This window comes from Trachurus trachurus, assembly GCF_905171665.1.
Source record: "Trachurus trachurus genome assembly, chromosome: 22".
Taxonomy (NCBI): Eukaryota; Metazoa; Chordata; class Actinopteri; order Carangiformes; family Carangidae; genus Trachurus; species Trachurus trachurus.
The window spans coordinates 17,844,573-17,860,424 of record NC_139907.1 but is presented as its reverse complement, the minus strand read 5'-3'; the positions used below and the strand labels follow the sequence as shown (position 1 = coordinate 17,860,424).

At 39.6% G+C, this 15,852-nt stretch overlaps 1 protein-coding gene across 1 annotated transcript in view; it reads left to right on the top strand.

The window, feature by feature from the left end:
• Positions 1–15,852, top strand: part of fsip1 (fibrous sheath interacting protein 1) — a gene marked incomplete at its 5' end in the record, with an annotated part of 29,350 nt that overhangs the window by 12,813 nt on the left and 685 nt on the right. Inside the window, one exon of the mRNA XM_083997594.1 lies at positions 6,630–6,782. Within this exon, the coding sequence (XP_083853720.1) occupies positions 6,630–6,782 (153 nt within the window). The remainder of the gene's footprint in view (positions 1–6,629; positions 6,783–15,852) is intronic.

Sequence of the window (15,852 nt, the reverse complement as noted above, 5' to 3'; positions counted from 1 at the left end):
CTGTGAATATTCTCATTTGTAGTTGTAGTTTAGTTTATACGGTAGTTATCTCAAGGAAATTTAAATCGAATGCAACTCCACACCAGATTTGGACCAGTCCCAGTCTGATCAGATGCGTACATGAACTGATGAAGCCTCTTGGATGAGAGGTGAAACGTCTTCCTAGACAAATAACCAAGTCCAGTTGCATTTGATTTAAATTTCCTTGAGATATCTTACATATTAGAATTACTGTGTCCACTGAGTACAGGGAGATCTGGTGCAAACTGCAACCTAATGCATAGCTAGCTCACAGCTAACAGTGGCAGGTTTGTATTAACATGGACACTACAAACAGTCCAACTAATTTGCGCCAGTGAGGCATACATTTGGAAAACACTTCCTCAGTTGTGTAAGCACATTATATCTCGTTTGTTCGTCTCACAAAAACTACATCAAAACATTATGTTGTGGGTTCAGACACAGCTTGGCTAGCTGTTATCACGCTAACTCTTTGAACCATCACACTGACCATTCTCACAGCCCTGCATTTCCTCTGTAATTGTAGAAAAAGTACCACATACTTGTGCCAGACTGTTACCAGCTGAAATCTAGGTCAGATATTGTACTTCACAATACACAGCTCACTGTGGGACAAGGAGTACAAAAAGATGCCTGGATGTTTTTTCTCAGCAGATGTTTTTGATAAACATTTAGTATGGTCTGCTTCCTAAGCTCTTCGTTCAAATTTATTTTGTCTCTGTCATTATTTGGCAAACACCAAAATTACCTTATATTAGCAAAGGGAATGAAGCAAAGTGATGATGGGCGGGGTTGATGGGTCTCTCTTAAACAACGATAAAACACGGTGAAGTTTCTGCACTGGTTTGGGATTATAAATGTGTTTCCCCCCACATACCCAAACAGATCAAACATCTTTTGAACTTTGATTGCTCTTTGGATTATTCCAAAGACAGTGAGAACACACAGGTGGCATCGATAGTTTAATCCAATGTCACGCTCAACATGCTTTTCTTGAATGTGGGACGCACCAGGAGGTTTTGATTTGTGCAAATGTGATTGCTCCAGACCACCCTCAGTTCAGAAAAAAAAAACCCACAAGTATAAAGTCCAAATGACCCACAAGTGAATCTTCTAATACCTCAGGAATGTTTAGCAATCACAAAGTCATCTACCAGGGATAAAAAAAAATCTGGTGTAAAAACATAACCTCTGGAGGAGAGGAGAAGACAACTTGGATGCAAACAAATGTCATATCTTGGGACGTTTTTAAGATTGTGATATAGAATCCCTTACAGAGCAGGAGACACTGACAGCTCTGTGGAGGGGGAAGGACTTGGGGCGTTATTGTGTTAAGACTGTCAACTTTCTGCAAATCAAGTGGTCCAGAATGAAAAACATTTGTTTGCTTTACGTTGCTTATCCAAGTGTCAGCAAGCAGGTATATCATGTTTATGGCAGACAGCTGTTCTACAGCACCTTTGCCTCAGAACTTGGCAGATGACTGTAGGTCATATCTGGGCAAAATGTCAGTCTCAGAGAAAAAAAATGAGAGAGAGAGGACGTCAAAAATCTCAGCTTCCGAACCGCGTACTCCTGAGCTCTCACAGGGAGTGCTCGTGGCAAGGCATGTGGACAGGCTTTGGCAGGTAGCCTGGGTCCACGTGGCAAGCCAGAGTTCCTACTATGCTTCAGACTTGCAGAGAGAGTAAGGGAGAGAGAATAGAGACACAGAGAGAGATGGCTGGTGTTGTTCACAACACCAGCCATCTCTGAGTGAGTCATTGCTGCTGGCTGTCTTTGATAATAAGAGCTCTGTCCGTCTGCAATGTGTAGCCAAGGGTCATTAATGAAATGCATTGTTCTTAAACACAGAGGAGTATATATTCCAGTTAGTAGGAATCAATCAATCAATCAACTTACCGTAAGTCTGTCAGTAGGTAATTAAACGAGTTAACAATTATCAGATGCATTTTTATTATCGCATGCAAACCAATACACTAGTGCTATGTTTATGATCTTATCTTTCAGTTTATGTGGACACATGCAGTGCCAAATATATGATGATATTATTTTATTGGCTGAAGCCTTATTTAACCTACTGCACTGTACTGAAAAGAAGTGGCTCTTTCAACACAATAATCCAGTACGTCACTACAAAATACATTGTAGATTTGAATCTGAATAAATTATTGCATGACTTTTATGGGCCTGTTGAATTGCAACTGCTAAACTCAGTGAAGAACAAAAACATGAAGTTTTCATTATTTCCATTGTTTTTTAATGACTCAGTGACTTCATGTGAGCAACAGAGTCTAGGCCTATGAGCTCTTTTGTGGCTACTGCATGCTGAAACGAACTGCTATTGAAATGTTGGCTAGTGTCCACATCACATAAGTCTTTTTCATTACTTTCCCCTTTGTTTGTTTTTTGTAATTCATTGCATCATGTTTGCAACACCAACCCAGAGGTCTTTTTTTTTTTTTTTTTTAAACCCCTTTGTTTGCCATGTGGCTTCTTCACCCACAGTTTTAGTTAGTTTGAAAAAGGTGATGTGAAGAACTTTGTTGAAAAGGTCGCATGTTGTATGAATTAGTTTGTTTGAGTTTGCAGTAGCTTTTATGAATTTACTGTTGACACTTGTTTGGATTAGCTGCCCTGTTTTGCTTGTCTTCAATGTGCAAATGAGGCCATCAAACTATTTTAGTGGTTTTTAGTCTGGCTTTGTACATTCCTCCTAAACACCCTAATGCAAGAGAGGACTGGAAGCAATCGGTGGCCTGTTTATGAAACATATTTTGCTGCAGCATGCAAGAGATACTGATACACAATGATGACCTCATCACTTGTCTTGTTTTCTTGCAGTTTATGAAACACATCTATGAATGTGACTGCATGATAGGATCCAGCTGTATGCATCCTACAGTGGAGCAGAGAAGAAGCTCTCTCCTCTGTCTAATATGATTGGTGTGATATGATTATACGTTCCTTTAATGGGAGCATCAAGCTATATATTGCTGAATATTTGGCATCCAAGATTTGTTTTAAATTAATTTGAAATGAAATGTTTGGCATAAATCAATCCCCACTATTTTTCCGATTTCGTCACTCTGGACAACAGCAGGTCATCCATCAACTGCCGCAGCTGTTTCACACTCAAATGCTATGACAACCTCTGAATGGAATGTATTGCTTCTATGTGAAATCATAAAATTGATCACAGGATATCAATAAATACTTAATGAATGGAAGATATGTGGAGCCCATACAAATAATATACTAACAATTGTTTTTCTAATGGCAATTGGCAAATCATTTAGTTTTTCTTTTTTCATATTGTGGGAAAGTAAAATGTAAACTGTGAGGTGAAACAAGGACAACTTTTCTGGAGTTGTCATTTCTTGCATGAAATACCTTTTCTCTGTTTTAATAACATTTATTATGAGTTCAAGGTGCACTTGGCAGTCAGAGTAACACTGTATTCAGTGTTTTAGTTTTGATATAGTCATGATACAAATGTAACAACAAATCAAGAGGCATCAATTTGATAGTTCCTCAACAGTCTGAGATACCTTTCCATTCAAAGTAAATCATATTTGACATGTTTGTTGTACCTAAAGAAAACAAAGTCCAGGTCCTCGCAGCCTCCCAGCAGTCGTTTGACCCAGTTAGGTGATGTGATTATTGGAACGCTCCAACAGTATGTCAAGTGGCTACTCCAAGGAGCGCCAATTACCAGCATTTGGCTGATGCTCAGATAAGCAGAGCTCCAGTTTCTCTGCCCTGCTCTGTTTGGAAGTCACTCAGTCTGACCTCCTATCGAGTGAAAGCTATCACACATTCCAGGAGAAGAAGCATAAATGCCATAATGTGTTGGAACAATCACAGGAGTCTGCTGAGGTCAAGAAACATAATTCCTTCAGTACTCTCCAACAAGTGAATCATTACTACAATTTCACTGGCGCAAGAATGAGACTAATATACTGTTAAGTATTGCCAGTGCCTTGGAAATGGATCTGAAGTTTTATTATTATTGCTTAATCAATTATATATTGACAATTATTGTGAACAAAGTACAGCTGTTATTTGCCTTTTATGAAACAGAAAATAACCTCTCAGTCAACCCTATTTAACACTTCTGATCTCATGCAGCTCTCAATTGTCACTTGTCAAGGCAACTACATATCCCCATATTATAAAGTTTACTACAAAATAAAATCTTTAACGTTCAAGCTTTAGAAGTGGTTAACCCCTCGTGACATGGCTATATTATAGTTTTACTTTAGAATAAAAATATCCCTTTCTCTGGCAGCATCATCAAGTCAAAATATACTTTGGTTTATGACCGAATGCCTGCGAAGTTAAGAGTATCCCCATCAACCTCAGCTGCTCTTTGTGTTTACTGCTGATTAGTAAATGTTAGCACATGAACATAAACTGTGTGTGCTAGCATGTTGTTGCTATGGTGAGAGAAACACAACTTAACTTCTAGGATTTCGTATGAGACTGGTGTTTGACAAGCTAATCGTAGCGTTAGTGAACCTCTCAGATTTGTCATTTTGAACTAAGATGGTAGATGGTAGATGGAGCTAGTGTAGTAAGAATTTAGTGGAGAATCTACTTCTGCCAAGACCAAACTATCCTGTCTGTGAGATCCTGATTATTGTCTGGATCTTCACTAAATTAATTTTCAAGGAAAGTGTTGATAAACACTCCTGGATCTGCCCCTTTAACTGGATCAGTATCGAGATCTTCCCTGGATCATGCCCCATCTGCCCCTGCATCAAAGTTGGTGCAAATTGGCTTTGTACTTTTTGCTTGATCCCATTGACAAACCTGAAATAAATGTGACATACATCCCAAATGGATTCAAACTTTGGTCGGTGATAGCTTTATCATGACTAAAACATGCAGATGATTTTAAAGTTTGGAGTGTATAGTTTTTCCAAAGTAGGGCAGCTGTCGTTTCCAAATTAAATAAACTGTTTCTCCCAAAGATTTGGGTTTTTTTGGAAACATGCATTTAGTGGTGTGAGGATGGTGGTAAAGCTAGACTTTAATTTTTATTTTTCCTGGTTGGAATCCTGTGTTTCTCACTCTGGTGCTTGACAGGAGTCTGATCCCGTCGTGGTCCTGGCTTTTGTAGTCTGGATGAGGGAGTCTTAACAGAAGGGCTCTAGTAACGACCACTTAAAAGAGGCTTCAGATAGAAGCTGTCATTATTTCCCTATAGGGAGACAGAGGGTACTACTAGGTGAGGCCACACACACTTTTTGGTGGATTCTTGTTTTGCCAATATTTAAATATCAAAATCACTCTGGTATCATCTAGTTGCCAAAAGATATGTTCATGCAATGCGTGACAGAAGCTGAGTAGACATGTGAGTTTTCGGTTATTAACAAAAGCAGAAACTTGCATTTTTTTTTCAACATACTGGCTGAACTCCCCTCCTATCCTGGGTTTAACTAAGATTACATCCGTAATCATAAATGTGTCATAACAGATTTAGTAACTTAGTGTTTAAATTCGTAATTTATGCTGTGTCCAGCTGTCTCCTGTAACCTACCATTTGCCTGTATGCTAGCCCCAACTGAGATGTTGACATTTTACGAAGTATCCATCAATTTCAGCATTATTAGATCATACATACGCCTGCCTGGCATCCAGACTAACCAAGAGAGATGGAGATTTCAACCACATGGCGCTGGACTGACACTCCAAAACAGTCCTGTGGTTGGCAACATCCTCCCAGACCCAACAATTTTTTGACCTAGCCGCTGCTTTTATAGAGTAGCAGAGTATTTTTGGAGGTCAAAGTATGACCCCATCACCGGTCACCGACTGGTCTGTGTCTACAGTATTGTACATTTTGCCATGATATTTCCATCCATCCTAAAGAAAGAAATAATACATGGGTATGAGAGGGGTTCCACCAGTTTTACCAGGCCTATCCTTTGAGATTTGCCACAATTATGCTTGGTTTTCAGCATTTACGGTACAGCTCATCATGCTGTATCTACAGCATCTATTTCCACATTGTGGCATAGAGTCTCATTATTGGCAAAATACAGCATGTGAGCCCACATGCCTGTTTGAATATATGAGATATACCCGACATCTTAACATGAGCCATTTGGTTCTGATGACTTCACTTGGATTGTTCTCTGTCTGTGACCGAGGCCCAGTGAAAAAGATCCAACCTGTGGTCAGAAAGACAAGCTTCTCACTTATCAGCTGTCCGCTGATGGATCTCCAGGCACGACTCTCCTATTTCCTCTTGACCCATTTTCAGAGTTTACTTTGGATGTAGCTTGTTTTGCATTGTGTCAACCCAGTTCATGTGGATGCCATAAATGTGATTTATGTTGGACGTCATGCACACTGTACTGTAGCTTTGTAGCTCTAAGGTATTTGTAAGGTATTGTGGTCAGTACCTGATTATATTCTCCTATCTGTAAAATGTTAAATTCACTATAGTGTATGGCAAACATCTATTGGATATTAAACAGTAATGGCATTTTGATAATAAACTGCTGAGAATGCAGCTCTGTGAGAGCACCGAAACACATCCACATGTGAAATGTGTTGTTCGCTCCCTGTGAGAACCACTCATGTCTGTTGTGTGTCAGGGCCATGGCTCAGAGGTTGGTTGGAAGTGTGATGGGGACCCGCAGCCAGTAGAGAAGGTCCTGCAGGATATAAAGGAGAGGAGAGGGCAGGAGAGGCGGCTCCAAGAGATCCAACAGCAGCTGGAGATCCTGGGCCAGAGCCAGGAGATGACTGTGAGTTCAAAGCAGCATAGACACACACACACAAACACACACACACACACACACACACACACACACACACACACACACACACACACACACACACACACACACACACACACACACACACACACACACACACACACACACACACAACAAAGCATATGCTCAAATTCACACGATACTTTATTATAGGCCAGGTTATTACAGTCCTCAGAGCTAGTATCTGTAGACACGTGCATGACAAATTATTACAAGCACAGAGCTCATTCACAGTCATTCACACGGGGGAACAATGAAATCACATGCAATATTGTGTCTCTGAAGGCCCATATTTTTCCCTTTTCCCCATTTTTCTTCTCTGCATTTGCAACACCATGACACTCACTTTACAGTTTAGTGTTCACAGCTGAATGAAAACAGCAGGTTTTTATTTAGAGCCATTTCTGAGTGCTTTTATTAATTTGTATACAACCTGAAGGTAAAAGGTGGTTGTTTACTCCGCCGATTGCTTTTTGTCCTCCATGATGTTTCATTACCTTTAATGTCCACACTTCACCGTGTTCCCTGGAAACCACTGAGCCCTGTCTGGTTTTAGGAGCCACTGTGGAGTTACAGCCTCAGAACTGTCACTCCCTCCCAAAACCCTGTAGCTAAAGACACAACACAAGAATGTTACAAGAACAATGGTGAATAGGCCTGATTTCGACCTTCTCTGACATTTATGACTGTAAATTTCGTCTGCAGGGGAAAGAAAAACAGAGATTAATGTATTGCCTTGAATCTGACATTGTTCCAATGGGTGGCTTCTCATGATTTGCGCAACAAAGAGAGATGTTTGCTTCATACTGTAACAGTGCTGCTGTGGATAGAAGAAAAATTCAAATGTATTATCCAGCACATCAGTTCAAACACTGATGAACCACAATGTGATGTATACATGCCTAATTTAAACATAAAAGATGCCCTTTTGACTCACAAACAGTGAAGCAATAAAAGCACTACATGGCAACCACTCCCTTACATCAGGCTCGGCACCATGCCATGCAACCCAAACCTATTCCTGGCCTAATTAAGGAGAAACAAATGGAATTTTTTGCTAATTAAGACAAGCTTCGTCTGAGGAAACTGTTCTCTCATTATGATCATATAACATCAAACCCACCAGCCTCTTAACTGCTGGTGCAGCTAGACGCCCTTTATCCGTATGTCACTGTACTTCATATACTGTCACCAAATAATTGAACCCAGCCAGAGACTGCAATGTAAACAGCATACTGACTGTGTATGCTACTGGGCTTGTTTTGTAGTTAGAAAAGATTTATTTGTACAGAATTTGTGTGGGAGGGCACTGTTAAACAGTTTCACACAGCTCCACTCGTAAAGTTGATTTGTATAACATCCGTAATTCAAATGTCTTCTCACAGTATTTTTGCACCTGAAGTGTTTTTACCAACAACATGGGGGTTGTGTGTTGTTCATTGTTGTGGTGTGAGAAAACAAGATAGTTTGTTTATAGCTTGTCATGTCAGTCTTCTCTGTAAACTAGAAAACAAATCAGCAAATTCTTCAAAATGTCAAACAGTTCCTTTAAGTACTGGTGTTCATAGTATTTTCAATTATTGATTAAAGCAGAAGTAAGCGATATTTTTGTGTTAATATAAGTCTTAAATAGTTATATCTTCCGACAGCAATCACTTACATAGAGTATTTGGACCGAAACACGGGTCTGTCAGTCACTCTGCTCTGCTCTGAGCCGAGGAGAAAACTTTTCTTGTATCCTACAATTTTTATCCAATGAGGAGAGAGAACGGCATGAAGGGCTGTGTGTGCAGCCAAGGGATGCGCGTGAATGTGGTGACGTAGGGACGAGGACTGTTATGGTGCGTTCAAGGCCCGTGAACTCGTACCAGATCGAACTGGTACGAGTTCACGGGTCGGAAGTTACGAGTGGCCGTTATAGTGACTTTCACAGGTAAAACAGGTCGGAAAAACACGAGTGGGTTGCCTGGAACGCTACAAAGTCGTAGGTTGTGACTTGAAGCTGTAATTTACGGTTTCAAAAGCCTGCCTGGAACGCAGCATTAGCCAAAACGACCGGACCGCTTACTTCTGCTTTAACTTTAATAGTAATTTTCCTCCTTTAGCATGCATGCATAATAATTGCATTCAGTAATTCAATAAATGAAATTACTATTCATATAGTAGTACTTCTCACATTAGACAAAACTTGTGGAAGTATTTTAAGCATAAATGGCATGTAACATTAAATTAAGAGAGAGTGTGCTGAGCCCCTGACCTTGTGGCCACCTAGTGGTGACTTTTGGTATTACTCATTTCCTTAAGTTTCTTTTTTCCCTTCTCCATGTGCTACAGTCAAAAAGCTAGCAGCTAGCAGCTAGTAGCCTAGCAGCCTGCAGTGAGCAGTGTTTTCCTTTACATTCAGCCTTGGAGTAGATTTGTCCGTAAGTATTGTTTGTAAAAAGTGATTCTGCACATGTTTACAGTGTCAGTATTTTATGTATATTTATGTATTGCACGTAAGTAAATTCTGTTCTGTACTGTTCAGTTTTACAGAAACGGCATCAGTAAAAAACCATACAACTGAAGACGGTTTGGCTGAGTTTTTGTACGCTATCTGTCTAGCCTTGTACAGATACACAAGAGTGAGGACAGAATAGAGAGAATGAAGCTATAATGTAATGGATACAAAAACCAACCACCACAAATATGCATTAGATGAAGATAACAAACTGAGATTAGGGCAAGACAGAAAAAAAACTGTTCATGAGCTGGAATCGCCACCTGATCCTCGATTTGTACAAGACTTTTCAAAACACAGTTACAAAGTGCTTTAAAGATGAAGTCATGATAAAGGAAAAAAACATAAATAAGAACATGGGCCCAGAGAAAAGAAAAAACAGAGAAACAAAACAGAGATTGAGTTCACTCAATAGGACTTCTAAAACATGTATAAGTTGTGACACTGTGACTCCAATGACGTAATTAGTTTTCTATTGATAATGTGTCTACGTATAAAGCAGTCACCCTTTTATGCAGCTTCTCTGAAATTCAAGGTTCATTTATGTTTAAACAAAAAAATGTTTTATTGAAGTACACAGTACTCCCAAGATGGATTAGATATTAGATATTTTTCTTGGGAATGGGAAGCATGACGCTCTCTGTTTAGTCTGGCCTGCTGCTACTGGAGTGTAACACCTATTGTAAAGGTGGAAAATATTTCATATGTTGTAGGAGTGACTACAGATTCCATGCACCACTTCAGTTTGATTCATTCCAGGGTCTGATGTTAAGACCTTGAGTGTTTGCCTGGAGAGTTACCCAACAACCTTTTGAACAGATTTATTTAAACAAAAGCAGCGTTAAACTGGATTTGGAACTGACACAGGTCATTTAGTGCATCATCCCTGCTCAATCCAAATAAGCCCTCTTCCAGTGAAAGTTGCCAAAGAATCTGTTCTATTAATTTTGAGTTTTTTTTTTTCTGTTATAGATATCTGTGTGTACGGTAATGGGTGGGCCTTTCCTTTCCAAAGAAATGTCGCTAAATCATCACACAGCTAAATCTGTGAATCTCAGCTAATACAGCTAATCTGGTGCTACTTTTCCTGCAACTTCACTTGGCTGCATCCCAAGATCAACTACAAAAGGAAGAACAACTCAACATTTACAGTAAAACAGGATGGCTCACTTATCAGGCCAACAACATTAATCTTACTCTAGCATGCTCCTCTCTTACAATAGGTCTTCTGGTCAAAATTTCTGGTAATGTGAACAGTTAAACAAGCGGAAGATGCAATGATCCCCAAAAGGCATAATGTTACAGATGACACATTCCCTAACAATATAATAATACAAAATAATAAATACATCTTTTGCATTTTCAAAATGACAGAAAAGGAAGAGGGGGCCCACAAAAATAATAAACGATATTGCTCAAATCTTGCAAAAGAGTGTTTCATGTTTAACTTTATGATCTTCCACTTTCTTAACTGTTCACATTAACAGAAAATTTGACCAGGGGTGTCCAAACGTTTGCATCCCCACCCATGGCAGATCAAAGTTGGCCTTTCCTTTTCAACATTATCTGACATTTGACAGTGTTGTTCTTTCTTCTAACCATGATACATTCACAGGAGAAGGAGTTAGTCTTGTGAGTTGGTCTCAGCACTTTAATGGGAGCACATAGAGTATAATGAATAGAACTCCTCCCTATTAGTATAACAGGCCCCTGGGTCTATGGCCGATAAAGCTGAGGTATGTGACTGAAGTCAACGACCTTGAAAGCTGAGCAGCCCACGCTCGTGGTAAAAACAGCCCTGCAAGCTCTGTGTTCAGGAGCCAACAGTGAGCTGTACATAGGTGGTGGTCCACTGCAGGGCAGATTGCTGCAGGGCTGAAACGCTTTGGCTTTGTCACATTCAACCCCTGCTCAGAAACTGATACTGGACAGTGACCGAGAACCTTCATCTTTCACCAAAGGTCAGGGGTTTGCCCACCCAGACATTTTTCTTTTTTTGTTGAGACAGGAACTGGACTCCTGTGTCTGGAGGGCAAACAACACATTGGACTCATCATCATTTTGGTGCTATTCAAATGCACCCGGAACAGAAAGTAAAGGCAGTGACAAATGATAGGGCACAGACTAATAATGACAACACCGTAAAGAGTTGCTTAACGCAACAATGACACAGGTTTTCCCTTTCACTTGCTTTCTCTGCATATGGTCAGTGTGTGGCTACAGGCCAGACTGAGATAGATACAATAAGCCTGCTGGGTCTGGATAGCAGGTGGGAGAGCTAGACATCAGGGAGCAGTATGAGATGTCTGGAGCAGTAATGCCTGCAGTCTGACAATAACCTGCAGACATATACATACCGAGTGTTCGGATCGATTTCACTCTTACTTGGTATTTTTCCAGATTCACTGCCTGTTGTGATGAGACATTAATGAAGGATGCTGTTCTGTTCTTTAAGGTATATCTTGTAGCATAACAATGGCAAGGCAATATGGTCACAGCAAAAGTGTTTTTTCTCATTTGCAGAATTGCACATTTATGGAAAAAATAGATAATGACTTAATATATTGGATTGAAAAGATATTCTTTAAAATATGTTACCCCAATGTCAGTTTCTCATTGTTATTGCTTCATAATGTTTAAAAGTTGGTATTCAATGTAACATACACTAGGTGATGAAATACTGTCTTTCCATAAAGCTGTCAAAGGCCCTAACTTTTCCCATTAGGAGTTAAGTACATCTAGAGCTCCACTACCTCCAGCTTGTATTTCACATGTTTATGCCAGAGGATGTATGGCTGGGAATAACTCCAAAATCAGCCTCAAGCTCACACAGCTGCACATTTTCTTTGAATGGGGACTGACTGTTACTCAAAAGAATGAAAATTTATGTATTCACATTTTGTGGATAGATACTTTTACCCAAGTCATCAATGGCAGCTTAAAAACACTTTGCTTAGCTCCGATAAAAGTTTTACTTTCTCCTGCTCTGTTTGTCATTTTCCTTGGGGGGGTCAATCTGATAGTAATACTATGTTTACACACTTCCAACCAGGCTCAACACAGTTGTTCCTCTCTCAGTGATATCCCAGTGGAAGAGGGTTACTCAGCGGAACTATCTCAATCAAATTTATCATGTATTTTCTTTGGTCCAGTTTCCTGTAATTGTGGCACTTTTCTCCTCTGTTTACTGAAATGAATGTGGCGTCTGCAGCGGGTGGACTGTGATGAGCTAAAGAGGCTGCAGCACTTGAGTTTAACTTTCACTGTTGAGAGTAGCCGGACAGTCAGACAGGAAAATACACATCAGTCACCCACAGAAACTCTTAGCCCTCCTAGTATTAGGGGCACCTGAGGTCAACCACTTTTAAAGAGTCAGAGCTTTTTGTCACAGCAGTAAAAGGCACTCCTTCTTTCTTTCTTCTCTCCACTCTGTAGAAAAGTCTCACCTTAAGTTCCCATCTCCTAGACGGCTGGTACTGGTTAAAGGCATTTCTGGCCATTAATACTCCCGCCGGTGGGGCGCTTTCTTTTATTGCCCCATTCATGACCACTGAAACACTGACGTCTGTAATTGACCAGTGATTTTTTTTTTTTTTTTGCCATATGTCTCAAGTTGCAGTAATGGCTCACTTATGTTTGTGCAAATTTCTTTTTTTGCTGTTAGTTGCCATTCTAAGCAAATGAACGCTGTGTCAGTTATAGGTATTAAAACATTGAAACAGAATAACCATGGTATGGCAGCCACTGCCAGCTAAGTGTATCCTAAATGCCTAGAGGCTAAACATGTCATTACTATATGTATATGGTTATGTGCATGCATAAAGATGTGAGATAAGCCTCCTATTTATGACTTTATGTGACTTTTAATTCAATTCAATTCAATTCAATTTTATTTGGGTGGGACAGTGCAAGTTCATGAGTGATACAGAATTGTAAACGAGCCAGATTTTAGCTAAGTTCCATCTGTTGTCCCATTTACAGATTTTCCCTGGAGTACAATACAATAAATAAAAACATGTTATCACAGTTATAAAATAGCAGCATTCAGTTTACAGTTCAATTTTTAAAGTAATAATACAAATACAATACAGTAGTACAACAATAATACAAAAAGTGCAACCGTGTCTAAGTGCTTACAATCACTAAAGTGCTTAGAAAGTACTGTTAGTCATATCTAATAGAAGCTATGTTACAATCATAGGGCTAAAAATATGAATTAATCACTTGCACTGCAATATATGGCTAGAAGCTATACAATAATACAGGTATAGTAGTGAGTGTATATAATAAACATGTAATAGTCATGACATTTTACTCATATTGCTATTGTGTCTAGGTTAGCTATAATAATAATAATAATAGTCAACAATAAATCTTACATTTTTAATAGTGAGTGCAGGTCTGGGTCGATAACAACCAATTTAAAGGATAGCCCCTTGAGATGTGCCATCTCATTTTCGAGGGGGTCCTTATTAACAACAAAAATACAAAACAAGAGTTCAGTCATAGTACAGGTTCATAATAGAAAGTAAACACAAACCATGATACAATAGAGACACAGACCCCCATTCACACACACTCACACACTACAATGCTCCACCGATCCTATAGCTACCCCACCCACCTTTGCCATGAGGTGAAGGTCACATGCACATGTAAAGAGCCATGTCTTTGCTCCACGCATGTCAAAGTACAAAAACACTGAGTGTTGCAGGGGGCATGATGATTCGTGGCTGGAATGTGTTCATGGTGTCTGTGGCCTGTGGTAGGAGATGATATGCAGCGTCTGGATAATCACAGGGGTCATAAACGAGTAATACGGCCCAACATGCCATGACCTAAGGGGTTCCGTTCCATTCTGGAGGACTTTGAACATGGACAGAATTGTCTAGTAGAGACGTCTATCAGCAACTGGGATCTGGTGAGAGGCTGGAGAGTTTCAGAGGGTGGTCTGGTCTGAGAAGGAACATAGATGATCGATGAAGAGTATTAGCTTCAGCAAGTGGGCTGGATGAGACACAGGAATGTGATTTTGTCTCAGGCCACTCAGCGGGATGCGAGAAAGAGGTGAAAACAACTTCATGGGCATAATATTCTCTCTGTGTCAGAGCAGGACGTTTTGCACGAGTCACACTGTGGTGAAAGCTGAATTCTCCTGAATCCCAAATTTGAATAGAGGTTATTGATATGTTTTGATTTGGCAGTTATTCAATATTCAAGACAATACAAATGATCCTGTTTTAATATATGATTTAATTATACCGTAAATAAAATATAATATTAGTTCACCATTTTTGCAAATTCTTGTATGCTTTATTGCCAAGAATTAGATATCAGGATACTGGTCTGTGTGCTACAGTTAGCTGAATTTAGCAGTAAACAGACAGCTCTATAAAAATGTAACAAAATCTTTGTCTAGTACACATAAGCTCACTGGATAACACATGTCAAGTTAGCCATTAGCTAAGTAGCACACTTAAATAGCGAGGTGTTTCTCTCAGGAGTTAGTGGAGATTCATTAGGTGTCCTGTAGCATGAATACCCATTTTGCCTCATGACTGCTGGATTTGTAAATAGAAAACTATTTCCTAAGACTTTGGCTATATCACTGTAATAAGGTGATAATTACGTGTTAACAGACGGATTTGTTTCCTCCGATGGGGGAAAATCAATTAATAGTGTTTTAAACATCTGGGTCAGGAGCAAAAATACTGATGACGTTAGGGCCAGGGACTTTCTGTGCAGCGCACCAGTACACATGCCATTGCTTACAGAATGAAGATGATGATTACTATTCAATAGCAAGATTTACGGTGTGGCTTTCCTGGACACACTTTGGCACATATAATGAAAGGTAATGAGTTGATATTGCTGGAACAAATTGACTGTTGAGTCACAGCTGTCTAAATAAAGTAGAAGATTCTCATACCAAGATATGGCAACAGTCTATGAGCATTTGTGAATAGGTAAATTAATCATGTCTGACCTTATTATTAGGAATTAAAAGTTTACATAGCCAAATGAATTGAATTGAGAAATCGTGCCTTCAGTTGCCAGGTAACATATCACTTGCATCAACATTCATTCAAATTGTGAAATCCTCCCCTATCCTCATAACCTAGTTTTGAAAGGCTGACATTCATCCTTGAACTTTCATGCAGTCCCAGAAGGCTGCCTGTGAAGAGTCTGGCTTATCAGTAGAAAAACAAAAGTTATATCCAACTGGAAGTGTTTTTTCCCCGGACAGCTTCCAACTGTGCACAGGGGACAAACACAGCAGTGCAGTTATTAGGAACTGCCACTGTTATCATAGGTCATGCATTAATGTGACATTTTGTCTGGATTTTCCAAAAACTGAGTTTGATATTTGTAATGGGACACATCTAGGGAGGTTGTTTGGAAAATAGCAGCAGTTAAGCTGAAAAATCTTCTGTCATCGCTTTAATAATACACACACATGTGTCCTTGATACTGCCAGAGGTCTGGATTACCAGAAGTCCACATTATCTGTCTGAGATGAGCACGTCCAAGCACATCATT